The sequence below is a fragment of the Misgurnus anguillicaudatus genome, chromosome 13 (assembly GCF_027580225.2).
Source record: "Misgurnus anguillicaudatus chromosome 13, ASM2758022v2, whole genome shotgun sequence".
NCBI classification, from domain to species: domain Eukaryota; kingdom Metazoa; phylum Chordata; class Actinopteri; order Cypriniformes; family Cobitidae; genus Misgurnus; species Misgurnus anguillicaudatus.
Window position 1 is genome coordinate 7,373,689 of NC_073349.2, and position 15,612 is coordinate 7,389,300.

Sequence of the window (15,612 nt, forward strand, 5' to 3'; positions counted from 1 at the left end):
AAATTGTACAGGGAGCGTGCAGTACTGATTTGTCTTTGATGCTCTGGATCTGTTGCGCTCAAATTCCTCCAAAGTCGTCTTGTCGGTTATTACTATTCTCGCGTTTTGATGTGAAATCTCCCGCAGCAAGCTTTATGTTATATAGATTGCATAACGGTTAATAGTACAGAAGCACATATTCAGAAACTCGCATACACAGAGGTGCATTTTCAACAATGCAGACACGTTCTCTCTGTCATCTCTTTACCAGACAGATACAGACAAAACTATCTCGGCATGTATTCTAGTAAAAAAACAATTATTTATGTCTTCAAGTGAACATAATCCGTATTTGTGACATAAGGCCATGTGGCTCCGTGCAGAACTTGCTCTTAAAGCGACAGTAACCTATTTTTCTGATCTAAAAATGATCCAGTCTGTGACAGGAAATAAACAGTGAGTATCCAGATTCCAGCAAAAAACAACAACAACAATAGCAGAGCAAACATTGTGGTCAGTGGCCCTTGGCTTTGTATTGTTGGCAAAATTTGGCTTGTGGTGAAAACTTATTGAGGAACCCTGTGCTATACCCTCAACATCAAGTGGCATTTTCTAATCTGTGACTTCAGTTGATATTTTAGATTCAGAATATGACGTTTATAGATATTTTTAGTTCAGTTAAAAGCAAATATTTGGATTGATGATTGCAATTTAATTATTTTAAATTATTATTATTAGTGTTTTGATAGTTTTGTCTCAATATTCTACATAAAAAATAGTAGGCTTGTTAGACTTCATGCGGCACTGCTAGAAGTGACAGGCGGATAACTCTAAAGTGCCGCGAGACAAAATTAGACTTTGTATGATTTATCGAATCGTTCTCGTGGTACTTTGACGTCATTCGTCTGTCGGTTCTTGCAGCGCCGCATGTCGAACATAATACCTAATGTCATTTTTTATCTGGGCTACCAAAGAGTGCCTGCCCAAATGGCTACCAGGGATTTAAAACATTTGCGAGCATTGCTACTATAAATATTTTAAAAATGTATTTATCATTAGTAATTGTATTTGTGTTGCTCAGTCAATATTAAAGCTATCTAAGTTAGATTTTCAATTATTCCTCACTTTACTTAGAAAACAGTAAATCACAAAAATTATGCATTGGCTCTTAAACGACTTTCATTTTAGGGAAACAGCAACTACAATTAAAAAATTTGTTTTGCTTCATACCATGTATATTTACTGGCTCCCTCTGCTGTTTGTTATGTGCAGTGTCACCCAGTCCCACCTCTGGCACACCCAGGATGACCCGATCCAACAGTATCCCCACCCATGAGGCCAGTTTTGAGTTGTACCAAGCATCTCCACTCGGTAGCACCTTATCACTCGTCGAGCGGCCCAAGAGCATGATCCGATCCGGCTCATTCAGAGACAGAGAAACAGGCGACGATGGTAAGACATACAGTTATGACATACGGTACGGTCTATGTGTGCCGTAGAGGTTAAACTTGTTTGTTCAGTATGAAGTGTTTTTAAAAGATGAAAATATGAATGTATAAGAGGATTAGATACTAAATACACTTCTATAAATGATAACGCAGGATAAGCATGATAAATAATCTGTAATTACCAAAGCATCTGTCCTTAAATTTACAAAACGTCTTTTTTTCTGCTTGCAGTTCATGGTTCAGTGCTCTCACTGGTATCTAATGCATCCTCCAGCTACTCTTCAGTGAGTATCCCACAATCGATCACAGCTGAATTTTGTTTTCCAAGAGTTTAACACAGATGTCATAATAAGAGCGTAGCATCTCTTGTATAACCTGGCGCTCGGCTGGGACCGTCGACTCCTGATAATTTATAGGACCCTCACGGCAGGGGGAATAGACGAAGCTTTCTCTGGTTTCCTTACTGAAAATGGAGTTGTTAGTTGAACTGCCGTGCCGTTATGGTCTGTTGGATGGGTGAAGAAAAACAGAGATGTCTTAATAAATAACAGATTTATGCAGCAGTATAGTATGTGGCACCTGACACTAAAAGTAAAACATTCATAAAGCTATTAACTATTCTATAACTAACGTTTCTTATGGTACACAGCTTATAGAAGATAAAAAGTTTAACAGTCATTGGCTATAAATAGTAAAATAATATAATATTGCTTTATTAAAATACATTTTCTATCTAGGGTTGCACAATTATCAAATTAAAATTAAATTGCGACTTTATGAAAATGCTTTTATTATTTAATTGTTTATTTGGTAACATTTAATAATAAGGTTGTATTAGTAAAAAGTAAATGCATTAACTACTATAAACAAACAATATATAATTGTAATCATTAATACTTGTTAATATTAGTTAATGTCAATACAGTTATTCATGTTAGTTCATGGTGCATTCATGTTAACAGATTTTATAAATGTATTAGTAAATGCCAAAATGAAAGGGACATTCCACTTTTTTTAAAAATATGCTCAATTTCCAGATCCCCTAGAGTTAAACTATAGCATAGCTTAGCATAATCCATTGAATCTGATTAGACCATTAGCATCACAGGCACTACGTAATATCATTGCGCCTCCAGCAGCCATGTTAAGGCAGCAAAGTCCTTGATTATTACGCCAGAATGAGAGTATAGTTCATAGTTATATCTGCCTAGAAAATCACAACTTAAATTTTTTTAATAATGTCTTAGTACACAATGTAACTACAGAATAGTCAAGTTTTAAATAGGAAAAATATTAAAACTCTTTCGTTATTTTTGAGTGTGATGCTAATGGTCTAATCAGATTCAATGGATTATGCTAAGCTATGCTATAAAATCAAATGTTTAACTCTAGGGGAGCTGGAAAATGAGCATTTTTTAAAAAATGGAGTGTCCCTTTGAACTAAGATTAATAAATGCCAGAAGTATTGGTCATTGTTAGTTCATGTTAGCTAATGCATCAACTAATTGTTAAAGGAATATCCCATTTTCTTAAAAGAAAAATCCAGATAATTTACTCACCACCATGTCATCCAAAATGTTGATGTCTTTCTTTGTTCAGTCGAGAAGAAATTATGTTTTTTTGAGGAAAACATTGCAAGATTTTTCTCATTTTAATGGACTTTAATAGACACCAACAATTAATACTTAACTCAACACGTAACAGTTTTTTTCAGCGGAGTTTCAAAGGACTATAAACGATCCCAAACGAGGCATAAGGGTCTTATCTAGCAAAACGATTGTCATTTTTGACAAGAAAAATAACAAATATACACTTTTATAGCACAACTTCTCGTCTAGATCCGGTCCAGCGACCTAATGTAAATGCGTAGTGACGTAGGGAGGTCACGTGTTACATATATAAAACGCACATTTGCGGATCATTGTAAACAATAAACTGACACAAAGACATTAATTAGTATCAGTTGACATACAACAACGTAGGAACGGTCCTCTTTCAACACACTTGTAAACACTGGGGCGGAGTTTCGCGTTCGTCTTCTGTGACCTCTTGACGTCATGACGTATTACGTGGGGTCAGCTGGCGCATCACGACCCGATCTAGACAAGAAGTTGTGGTTTAAAAGTGTATATTTGTTATTTTTCTTGTCAAAAATGACAATCGTTTTGCTAGATAAGACCCTTATGCCTCGTTTGGGATTGTTTATAGACCTTTGAAACTCCGTTGAAAAAAACTGTTACGTGTTGAGTTAAGTGTTAATTGTTGGTGTCTTTTAAAGTCCATTAAAATGAGAAAAATCCTGCAATGTTTTCCTCAAAAAACATAATTTCTTCTCGACTGAACAAAGAAAGACATCAACATTTTGGATGACATGGTGGTGAGTATCTGGATTTTTCTTTTAAGAAAATGGAATATTCCTTTAACAAATGCAACTTCATTGTAAAGTGTTACCATATAGTCTGTTCTCAAGTCTAAGTGTAATGTGAATAAAGAGGTTGAAAGTGGTTTAAATATTGGACATAAAGGTAAATTCACAAAAATGGTCAAAATAATTACAATTGTGCAGCTCTATGCCTATCTCAGATCTATTCATTGATTCATGGTATTCCTATATCTCATCACTATGGATCTTCATTTGCTTATCATCTTACTGTCAATCTCTCTTTCTCTTCTTTCATGCGCTCTCTCAGGCCGAGGAGAGAATGCAGAGCGAGGTAAGTGTGTTTCCCTCTATCTTCTTCTGTCCCTCTCTCTCTCTCCAATTTTCCTTTCACGGTCTTTGTCATTTATGTTTATGTTACCTGTTGTTTTAATAAATGAGGAGCTCAGATGCAAACAATGCTAAACACCACCTTCGTCAAAAAATGAGATAATGATATTGACTGAATGCTCTCAGCACATATAATGTTAATCAAATATATATCATTAAAATCTGCCTTTTTCTATGTTTAAGTGCTATACTTGGGTCCCCAGTGCTTTTATCAACCTAAAAATGTGGATAAGATCAACCCAGTACTTAGTTTTGGTAAACCATTCTATGCAAGCATGTGAAAAAATAGGTCATTGAAATTTGGCTCCCCTTGTGATGTCAGAAAGGGGATTATTCCACCCCTTAATCTGCACTATCCAACCACGGCACTGACATTTAGTGCAGAGATCAGCTCATTTGCATGTTAAAGGACACACCCAAAAGGGCACATTTTTGCTCACACCTACAAAGTGGCAATTTTAACATGTTATAATAAATTATCCATATGATATTTTAAACTTAAACTTCACATACGTATACAAAAGAAAACATATTAAATGCACTTTGAGGATTTTGCATCTGAACTCCTCATATTTTACCAGAAATCCCAGCTGAAGTCATCCAATGTCTGGTGTCAATCAATGGCAACTCTGTCACAAAACGTCTTGGTTTTTCATCTGTTTGTAACTGATTTGTCTCTGGGCTCTCGGAGATACACTGCACAGTATCTAACCACATACATATCACTGGTGCTTTTGTCGTGTTTGTGTTTCAGTTCTACAATGTGACGTCCTATTCACATCAAGTTACCAAAATTAAAGCTGTTTGCATAAGACATACGGCATTTTCCCTCAGAAACATTGTCAAAAATTCACCATCCAATTTGAACAAAAACAAACAGCAGTCATGTAATTTTTATCATTATGTGAATATCACATGTCCTAAACTACACTAGTCATTCAACATTTGAAGTGGATCAAATCTTTTATAAAAGTTGTCTTAAAATTTTAAACAATACCCGTTCTTGTCTTGTGACAAGCTTGATGGACTTTTTTGATCCACTTCAAATGTTGACTAGACTAGCATATATATAAATGCATTACCTGATTATTGTACAATAATTCAGACATGGTGTGAAGGAATACCATTGTTTAATTGTAACACATTGATGTGCATGCTTAGTGTCTTTTTGGGGAATAACCCTTTGTTCTTTCTTGAGTGCCTACTTGGTCTGCAAATGCAAAATGGCCAAAAATACTCTTTCTGGAAAAAATTGCATTCCAAGTTTTAGCCATTACTTCTGGTCTGGCTTGCATCGTTGTGTAAATATCCTCACCATTTGTCTTTCTGTCACCTTTGATAGAATTAAAATCAAGCTAATATAATAAGACCGAGCAGATTTTACCATTGGCAGTGCTGAATATCATCTGTCACATATTTCCCCAGCAGCTGCAGTGAGATTCCTGAAACTCCACAGATTCATTCCTATCTTTAATACTTGATTTACTTCAGGGACAAGCATTGCAATTCCTCTTTTAGTTTTTGAAGGACGCTCAAGTCTTGTGTATTTATTTTAAAACGTGTCGATTGATATGTTTGTTTGTCTTTTTACAGCAAATCCGTAAGCTGAGGAGAGAGCTGGAATCTTCACAGGAGAAAGTGGCCAATCTAACATCGCAGCTATCTGCTAATGTATGTACACTATATACACAGTCTTAGATCTTAAAGGGATAGTTCACCCAAAAATGAAATTGTGTCATCATTTACTCACTCTCATGTTGTTACAAACCTGTATGAATTTCTTTGTTCTGATAAGCACAAAGGAATATATTTTTAGAAAAGTTTGTAACCAAACCGTCCATGGACCCCATTCACTTCTATAGTGAGAAAAAAAGAATACTATGGAAGTAAATGGGGTCCACGAATGGTTTGGTTACAAACATTTCTCAAATTTTCCTTTTAATATTAGTCATATTAGGTACATGTTGGTAACAAACACATACATTAGGGCTGTCACAATGATTAAATAATCATCTCATTGCAATTGTTTGACCGTATCACGATGATTTCAGATCACCGCGATGATTGCACATCTCTCTAAAAAACACAAGGTGGAGCTGCAGCGCCTGTATAAATGAGACAGTATCAGATTACTTTTAAAATGTGTATAAATATTTACTGCCAGATAAACCTGGCAAAATATTTAATTTAAATAATCACAACAATCTGTGAAAATTATTTCATAAATAAAAAAATGTATGAGAATTAAATGTCAAAGCAATAAACAGGCAATTAATCGTCACAATTTTCTTAAACAATTAACCGTCAGCCAAATTTCATAACCGTGACAGCCCTAGTATACATATCTATTCCTAAATGGTACATATTAGGACCTTTTTAATTAGTACTGCCCCAGTGACAGTCTAGGAACATTTTTACAATTTTTTCCAATGGTGCAGTATCTGCAGAAATAAATGACATCTTAATAAATATAATATCTATATATTATATTTAGGCCTTTATACACACAACCCTGTTTCACAGTTTTCCACAGTTTCACATGATCAGAAAGCCATACAAATAATTTTGTCTCAAGTGTCTTTACAAGAACACAACAGAGGCTCATTTAGTTTTTACTGAGATTCAATAACATTCAACCATGTTTGTGTTCTTTATAAAATATATTTATGGTTCATATATTGACCATAGTCTTAATCTTGAATGTAACCTGAATTGCAGATGTATTAATATGAGTTTTCTCTCCAGGCGAATCTGGTGGCAGCATTTGAACAGAGTCTTGCGCTCATGACCTCTCGTCTTCAGTCGCTTTCCTTTAGTGCTGAACAAAAGGTACAGTAACACATTCATTCCTAAACTATCTTTACTTGAGACTTAGACAACAGCATTTAAGTCTTAACACTTAAATATATCCAAGTGTACTTAAATATGCAAATTAACAAAGGGAAAATTTGCAGAAGGTATTATTAATTGAAATAAGTTTATTTTTCTTACCACATTGGCAAACTGTTTATGACATAAACCTTACAAAATGAAGATTGTAGGATGTTTTTGTGTTCACCTCAGTTTTGTTAAAGTGATGCCGCTTCATAATACACAAAAGCACCATAACCTTTACTCATAGTTATACAAAGCATAAAAAGCAATCTGTCATTTGCTTTTGATAATATTTTAAGGTTTGTTCATGTTTGTAAATCATTTGAGAAATATATAAAACATACCTCAGCTGTTCTTATGCCCTTCATAAGCTCCGCCCATGTTGGTAACCTCTTAGAGTGGGAAAGAGTAAAATTTGGGTCAAATTATGAATAAATGGATGTTGGGGGTTGTCTCCACACACAAACACACACCAAAAGTCAATGCGTTATCTGTGTGCACATTTATGGTTGATTGAATTGGCTCAGAGGTAAATTAGCTTATAGTATGTTTTAGAAGTGACCCAATGTTTTTTACGGTGCATTGCATTTTGTGAAAGAAAGCTGACGGTCTGAAAAGGTTATGTTTTGAGGCAGTGACCTGGATTTAAAGATTCATTACTGCATCAATAACCCAATTGTTCAGACAGACAAAAAAAGATGAGGGATCATAGGATGTTCGTGTGGCAGCATGTGCCTGTGATGTTATGGGTTGACCATAATTTTTTTGGAAAACAGTCCCTGTAATGCACTTCATTATGGATTAAAACCTTTGTTACAAACATCTGTAGGACAAAAAACTGATTTCACGCAAATTCGTACGTATTTTACGGGTTGGCTAAGTCGTATAAATTAGTATGAAGTAAATTGTACGATTATCATAAAAAAAACGAAACCCTACTCCTAACCTTGCCCCTAACCCCAATGCAAAGGGGGCAAAAGCAAATTGTAAAAAATTTTTTAGAAATGTTGTCGTAAGAATTAGCGATCTCGTAAAATACGTACGAATTGCCATGATATAGTAGGGATGTGTATCGGCAAGAATCTCACAATTAGGGTTGGGAACAGAGAACCGGTTCTTATTCAGAACCGGTTCTGTTTTTAAAAGGAACCGGAACCGCATGGAATTCTTAGTTTTTGTGGGTTCACACAAGATGCGAGTTCAACAATTTGGGCGAGTAGATTAAATACAATGTCAATGCAAAGACGTGATCAGATGCATCCTCGTGTGGGGCGATGCGAATGACGCGATATGGGCGACGTGTTTGCAGCGAAAACATCTCTTTGCTTCACATTTCATCATTTTCAAAGAGTTTGGGCGATCCAGAGCATCTGCCGTTGCTAAGTAACCTAAGCATTGCTTGACGTTGTGACGAGCACCCAACGGTGGAAAAGAAATCGGCGCCTATGAACATGCACTTTGTTAAGAAATATATATCTGATCCTCGTTTATTTCAAAATATATGTATGCATTATATATACATTATATTGTTGCCTATATGCATCAATGCGTGCGTGCACATACAAGTAATATGACAAATCACATAGATAAATCTCTAATCACATATTTTGAATGTTTGAGAACTACTGCTCCTAACATGTTCACATGACCAGGTAGGATTTTACGAGACTACTTCAACAGGAATAAATTATATAGTGACTGAAAATATTAATTCACTTTACATTTAAAATATTTTGACAGTGATTAATAAACACAAATGTAATTGTTTAAATATTGTGCATTTTTATTCCTATTTCTTTTATTATATGGAACCGGAATCAGAACCGGGAATCGTTAGGCAGAACTGGAACCGGAATCGAAACCGGAAAATTTCTTACGATACCCAACCCTACTCACAATACGACATCTATCACGGTACAGGGTTTGGGATCTGAGATATTGCAATGCTGTAAAGAATTCCTTTATTTTTAATATAATAGGATTTTTTTAAATAGCTGTTGTTCACATCACCATTTGCAAACCTCAGCAAAAAAATTGTGGTGCACCCTTATGCTAGTACTTCCTGTCACTGTTTAAAGGATTAGTCAATTTTCTTGAAGGGAATCCAGATAGTTTGCTCGCCACCATGTCGTCCAAGATGTTGGTGTCTTTCTTTGTTCGGTCGAGAGGAAGTTGTGTTTTTTTGGGGAAAACATTCCAGGATTTTTCTAGTTTTAATGGACTTTAATGGACCCCAACACTTGACACTTAACTCAACACTTAACATTTTTTTAAAGAGAGTTTTAAAAGACTCTAAACGATCCCAAACGAGCCATAAGGGTCTTATCTAGCAAAACGATTGTCATTTTTGACAAGAGAAATAAACAATATGCACTTTTAGACCACAACTTCTCGTCTATCTCCGGTCTTGTGAGGCGCCAGCGCAACCTCACATAATTGTGTAGTGACGTAGAAAAGTCACGTGTTACATATATGAAACGCACATTTGCGGACCATTTTTTAAATAAACTGACACAAAGACATTAATTAGTATCATTCGACATACAACAACGTAGGAACGGTCCTCTTTCTCCACACTTGTAAACACTGGGGTGGAGTTTCGCATTCGTCCTCTGTGATCTCTTGACGTCATGACGTATTGCGTGAGGTCGCGCTGGCGTGTCGCGGGACCGGAGATGGACGAGAGGTTGTGGTTTAAAGGTGCATATTTTTTGTTTTTCTTGTCAAAAATGACGGTCGTTTCGCTGGATGGGACCCTTGTGCCTCGTTTGGGATCGTTTGGAGTCCTTGGAAACTCAGTTTGGAAAAAAATTTAAGTGTTGAGTTAAGTTTTAAGGGTCCATTAAGGTCAATTGGGATGGGAGAGATCCTGGAATGTTTTCCTCAAAAAACATAATTTCTTCTCGACGGAACAAAGAAAGAAATCAACATTTTGGATGACATGGTGGTGAGTAAATTATCTGAATTTTTTTTAAGAAAATGGACTGATCCTTTAAGTTCAGAGATAATAAAAATACTATCTTGTGGTTGGTATGTAAACTCCAAGCAACTGACATGAATCATTATTGCATTTTTGAAAATCTATATAGGTTTAAACATATCAGAGCATTAAATCACAACCATTGTTTGGATATATGGAGTAGTCCCTAAATAGTTCTGTATCTCTCTGTAGGACACTGAATTAATAGAGCTGAGAGACACCATTGAAAACCTACAGGCCAAAAACATAGAGGCGCAGGCTGTCATCCAAGGGGCCCTTAATAATCCTGATGTGGCACCGAAAGGTGAGAAAATCGACATATAGAATTTGTGCAAATGTACCAGACTGGCGCAAGGCTTCAATGTTTTTGTGATATTTTCTGTGTTCCTTAGAGCTGCGCATGAGGAGGCAGAACTCATCAGAGAGCATCTCTAGTCTGAACAGCATCACCAGTCACTCCAGTGTGGGCAGTCTGAAAGAAGATGCCAAGAAGAAGAAAAAGAAGAACTGGGTAAATTGAGAAGCAATTGGTTCTCACTATGATCCGATCAAGATGTGATCTGATGTTCTGCTGAATCTCATCTCACTTGACAAGTTCTGACTAGATGTTCTGTGCATGTCTTCTATAGTTGCGGAGTTCTTTCGGCAAGGCGTTCAGTATTAAGAAGGGCTCTAAAGGTGGCACTATGTACTCTGACATTGAAGAGATCGCCACTCCAGACTCCTCTGCCCCCAACTCCCCAAAACTGGCCCATGAAGATGGAGAGAACCAGCTTCCTTCCCTCCAATCCACCCAATCATTTGCCTCTTCTGTGTAAGTGTTTCAAAAACAAAACAAAAAAACTGGGTCAATGAATGCCCCATCAATGAGTTCTGACATACAGCAGAATTCAAAATGGCCTTATTTCTTAACAGGATCCATGAGAGTAATGAGGAAAACGAGGGTGATGAGAGGGTTGTATCAGAGCTCCGGTCCGAGCTGTGGGAGAAAGAGATGAAGCTGACGGACATTCGTCTGGAGGCACTGAGCTCGGCACACCAGCTGGAGCAGCTACGGGAAACCATGAACAGCATGCAGGTTATTATCTACAAATACACTCCAGAATAGTGCCTTATTATTGTGTTTGCACTTTGAGGAACAAGTGAAACGATTTTCAGTTGAAGAAAAACTTCTTGTTGTAGATGATGGTGGAGAATCTGAAGGCAGAGAACGACCAGTTGAAAACAGGAAGTGCTCCTTCTTCTTTAGTCCTGCCATCCGGTCCGCCCTCAACTTCCACCTCTCAGCCTTCAGGCCTGGCCAGCCTTCTCAACTCCAGCCAAAACAAACCACCCATGTCCCTCACCAAGTCCTTCAGCCTCAGCCTCAATGAATGCTCAAACCTTGGTGAGTTCCTATATTTACTTTATTTCATATTCAAGGGCCCTTAAAGGTGAAGTGGGTAGTTTATGAGCCACTGGTGGCTCCAAATTGAATTGCAAATGTTGTGTTTATTTGAGCGACCTTTTATGTTTCGACAAAGCCAAATAAAAAAGTAAAAAACACTATGGCGTAAGACTACCAATTTGGCCAACCAATAATAGATGAGTTTCATAGTATTTATGCAATTCTGTTTGGTAGGGCAGCAAAATACATGGAAGTTACTGTAATATTGCACATTGTAGTATTTATAAAGCAGTGGTTTGCAATAATTGAATGTTTTTATTACATTATAGTGATGTATAGTCATAGTTTTAGGTCAGTGCAGACGGCAGAGAAACCGACACACAAATATTATCTGGTGGAAACTATTGACTTTCATAGTAGGAAAACCAAATCCTATGAAATTCAGTGGGAACCGTTAACCGTTTTTAATCAAATATCTTATGTTATCATTCTTTCTGTTGGTGTAGACATTGCTCCCATGGAGCTACTTAGGTTGCCGTCTCAAAATGATGACAGCTTCACGCGTGTGGTGGTCCGTATAGCTGACCAGCAAGTGTCCAGAGAGGTAAATACACAAAAAATGCATTTACATCAGTTTGAACTATTAAAAATGAGCTCGCATCTAAACAAATATATTGCAATTAACAGGTAAGACAACAGGATTTCTACATCGGCTCTGTGAGGGTTGATGTAAATACAGACTGGTTTACGTTGGACACAATCATCTCCGAACTTTTCAAGGTGAGATTATAAAAACAACTATTTAAAGGAACACTCCACTTTTTTTTGAAAATATGCTCATTTTCCAGCTCCCCTGATTTTACCGTTTTGGAATCCATTCAGCTGATCTCCGGGTCTGGCGGTACTACTTTAAGCATAGCTTAGCATAATCCATAGAATCTGATTAGACCATTAGCATCAGGCTAAACAATAACCAAAGTGTTTCACTATTTTTCCTATATTACTATGCTGTGCAATGATATTATGCAGCCGAAAATAGTCCCCCTTAGTATCTTTCAATAGCAGGGGACTATTTTCGGGCACTGTGTAAAATCATTGCGCTTGCTGCACCTATGGTACGGCAGCAAAGTCCTTGATTATTACGCCAGAATGGGAGTATATCTCCTAGCCATATCTGCCTATAAATCGCAACTTAAAAATTTTCCGTCTGTCTTAGTACACAATGTAACTACAGAAGAGACAAGTTTTAAATAGGAAAAATGTTGAAAGTCTTTGGTTATTTTTTTAGCGTGATGCTAATGGTCTAATCAGATTCAACCGATTGTGCTAAGCTATGCTAACAGTGCTAGTGCCAGACCCGGAGATCAGCTGAATGGATTTCAAAACAGTAAAAATCAAATGTTTAACTCTAGGGGAGCTGGAAAATTAGCAGTAAAATTTACGACATGTTTTTTTGTCCTCCTCTATTAGGATTACATTTCCCAGGTGGACCCCGGTGCTAGCATGGGATTATCAGTGGACTCCATCCACAGTTACTGTATTAATCAGAACAGGAGGGTGTTAGGAGGAGACGTCCCGGAGAGCTCACCCAGTGACTGTTTAAGAAACGATCCTGGACTCATTACTGTTTCACTTAAAGGTACAAAGCTTTTAGACGTACACTGTTGTCCATCGTAGCCGGTTAGGCCAAAAACATCTAAATCGAAAATCTATTATACATAACACTTTGTGTTTTGCCTGATTAGGACACAATAGCTGCTTTTCCACTGCCAGCTATTGTTTGCTGCAAAAAGCACATCAGTTACCTTACTCTAGACTCATTGTTCGCTATATTTTTCTCTTCCTCATCATTCCAGGGTTTAAGGAGAAATGTGTGGACAGTCTGGTGTTTGAGACGCTTATCCCCAAGCCCATGATGCAACACTACATCAGTCTCCTGCTGAAGCACCGTCGGCTGGTTCTGTCGGGCCCAAGCGGCACGGGGAAGACCTACCTCACCACTCGCTTAGCCGAGTACCTGCTGGAGAGGAGCGGCCTCGAGCCCGGCCCAGGCCACATCATAAACTTCAACATGCACCAACAGACCTGCAAGGTAAAGGCCTGATTTAAAATCACATTGAGTAACATTTTGATTGACAGAAAGAACACAACACGCTGATTTGACTTTTATAAAGCCTCACCATTGGTGTTACGTTCTGTCCAGGACCTCCAGTTGTACTTGTCTAACCTGGCCAATCAGATTGACCGAGATTGTGGCGATGAGGACGTTCCATTGGTCATTATTCTGGATGATATCAGTGATGCGTTTTCTATTACAGACTTGGTCAACAGCGCGTTGACCTGCAAATATCACAAATGGTGAGAAAAGTGGCTATACTGTAAATTTAGGGGCCTGAATTGCTTTTTACTAGACAGAAGGTATTTTCGAATAAACCTGTAAGAGTTGTTTATTTATCATCTTTAATAAATATTGCAGCCCATATGTCATTGGAACAACCAATCAGCCTGTTAAGATGTCGTCCAATCATGGCCTACATCTCAGCTTTAGGTAAACACCCACAAAAAGTAGCCCAATTTCCAAATAGATTTATAGACGATTGAATAACAATATATTTATAATAATTTAATCTTGCTTTATCTGAAGAATGATCACCTTCTCCAACAACGTGGAACCTGCCAATGGGTTCTTAGTGCGTTACTTGCACAGGAAGTTGATCGAGACGGAGGACGAGAGCTCGGTTCATCGTACTGAGATTCTGAGGGTTCTTGACTGGATTCCTAAACTTTGGTATCACCTACATACTTTCTTGGAGAAACACAGCACCTCGGACTTCCTCATAGGTACGTCTTAAAATGTTCTGCATTCTGGTCCATATATTGCTCTTGAGAAAATGTATATTTAGTACCGTGATGTAGTATAAGGAAATGCACCTGCACCACCAATATTTATGATTGCACGCTTCGGCAAAGAAAAAAGCCAAGGTTGAAATATAGATAAGCACTGCTCAAAACCAATTCTCCAAAACAAACTCATATATGACTCTTGTTTTTGCAGGTCCTTGTTTCTTCCTATCCTGTCCAGTAACGTTAGCAGACTTTCGGACCTGGTTTATTGACCTCTGGAACCAGTCCATTATTCCTTATTTACAGGAGGGAGCCAAAGATGGTGTGAAGGTAAGAAAGTGATTTTAAAGGTGCAATGTGTAACTTATAGAAGGATCTCTTGACGAAAATGCTATATTATTTACATAACTATATTATCAGTGGTGTATAAAGACCATACAGAATGTACTGTCATTTTTTATTACCTTAGAATGAGCCGTTTCTATCTACATAGACCACGGGTTCCCTTACATGAAAGTCGCTGACATGTTGCCCTAGACGGACAACCTTTTCTAAAGAGCGTGTTTTGTTTTGTTACTACCTTGTCTCCGACGATGACATGTCTGTCCTGTGGCAGCTACCGTAGCTTCACTTTGCACTTCGAAGGGGTGAGCTTTGGACTAAGCCGTTGGTTGCCGTTCACAAGATTCACTAGATGCACATTTATTTGCAATGTCATTCTAGGAATTAGGGTGTACACAAATCGTACTAAATTGTGCCAAACTGTACCCGAGTGTGCCAAACTGTACCCGAGTACGATTGTCCCCCTCCAGGTTTGCCCTCACATTACACTTTATGATCCGGACCTGAGTGCGCTTAAGTCGCATAATTTACATCAAGCTTTTAGATTCGTGCTCCTGGACAGTTTGTGCTCATACTATTGTGCCCCGCCCCTAAACCAAATTGAACCATGCAAGAGACCACCTCTGCAAGCGGACCAGGGTACGATAATCGGAGCAATCACACTAGTCAAACAAACAAACTTGCAGTGTTGAAACTCTCTGTTTTTTGTGTTTCAGGTCCATGGTCAGAAAGCAGCATGGGAGGATCCAGTGGAATGGGTGCGGGACACGCTACCCTGGCCTTCAGCTCAACAGGACCAGGCTAAACTCTTTCACCTTCCTCCCCCAACCATCGGTCCCAACTCTGCACCGACACAACAACCAAGTGACGCCAGGTCCATCAAAGATACCCCACTTCCCACCATGGAGTCAGATCCACTGGTGAGTGCACCGCACCGCTACACCAAAGCCTTGTTGTAACAAATACAAATGTGGTCTTACGAATTCTT

The 15,612-nt window shown here is 37.9% G+C and overlaps 1 protein-coding gene across 7 annotated transcripts in view; it reads left to right on the forward strand.

Annotated features, from left to right (window-relative positions):
- Window positions 1–15,612, forward strand: part of nav1a (neuron navigator 1a) — a 208,809-nt gene that overhangs the window by 189,730 nt on the left and 3,467 nt on the right. For 3 of the 7 annotated variants that reach the window (XM_055189484.2, XM_073874930.1, XM_073874926.1), the window contains 20 exons: window positions 1,252–1,431; window positions 1,659–1,711; window positions 4,118–4,141; window positions 5,791–5,868; window positions 6,943–7,026; window positions 8,893–8,985; window positions 10,244–10,355; window positions 10,444–10,562; window positions 10,681–10,865; window positions 10,967–11,129; window positions 11,234–11,438; window positions 11,945–12,042; window positions 12,126–12,218; window positions 12,909–13,077; window positions 13,295–13,530; window positions 13,642–13,796; window positions 13,915–13,986; window positions 14,083–14,279; window positions 14,494–14,612; window positions 15,341–15,544. In XM_055189484.2, the coding sequence (XP_055045459.2) occupies window positions 1,252–1,431; window positions 1,659–1,711; window positions 4,118–4,141; window positions 5,791–5,868; window positions 6,943–7,026; window positions 8,893–8,985; window positions 10,244–10,355; window positions 10,444–10,562; window positions 10,681–10,865; window positions 10,967–11,129; window positions 11,234–11,438; window positions 11,945–12,042; window positions 12,126–12,218; window positions 12,909–13,077; window positions 13,295–13,530; window positions 13,642–13,796; window positions 13,915–13,986; window positions 14,083–14,279; window positions 14,494–14,612; window positions 15,341–15,544 (2,639 nt within the window). The remainder of the gene's footprint in view (window positions 1–1,251; window positions 1,432–1,658; window positions 1,712–4,117; window positions 4,142–5,790; window positions 5,869–6,942; window positions 7,027–8,892; window positions 8,986–10,243; window positions 10,356–10,443; window positions 10,563–10,680; window positions 10,866–10,966; window positions 11,130–11,233; window positions 11,439–11,944; window positions 12,043–12,125; window positions 12,219–12,908; window positions 13,078–13,294; window positions 13,531–13,641; window positions 13,797–13,914; window positions 13,987–14,082; window positions 14,280–14,493; window positions 14,613–15,340; window positions 15,545–15,612) is intronic. The other 4 variants (XM_073874928.1, XM_073874931.1, XM_073874927.1 and 1 more) reach the window with 3 other exon arrangements.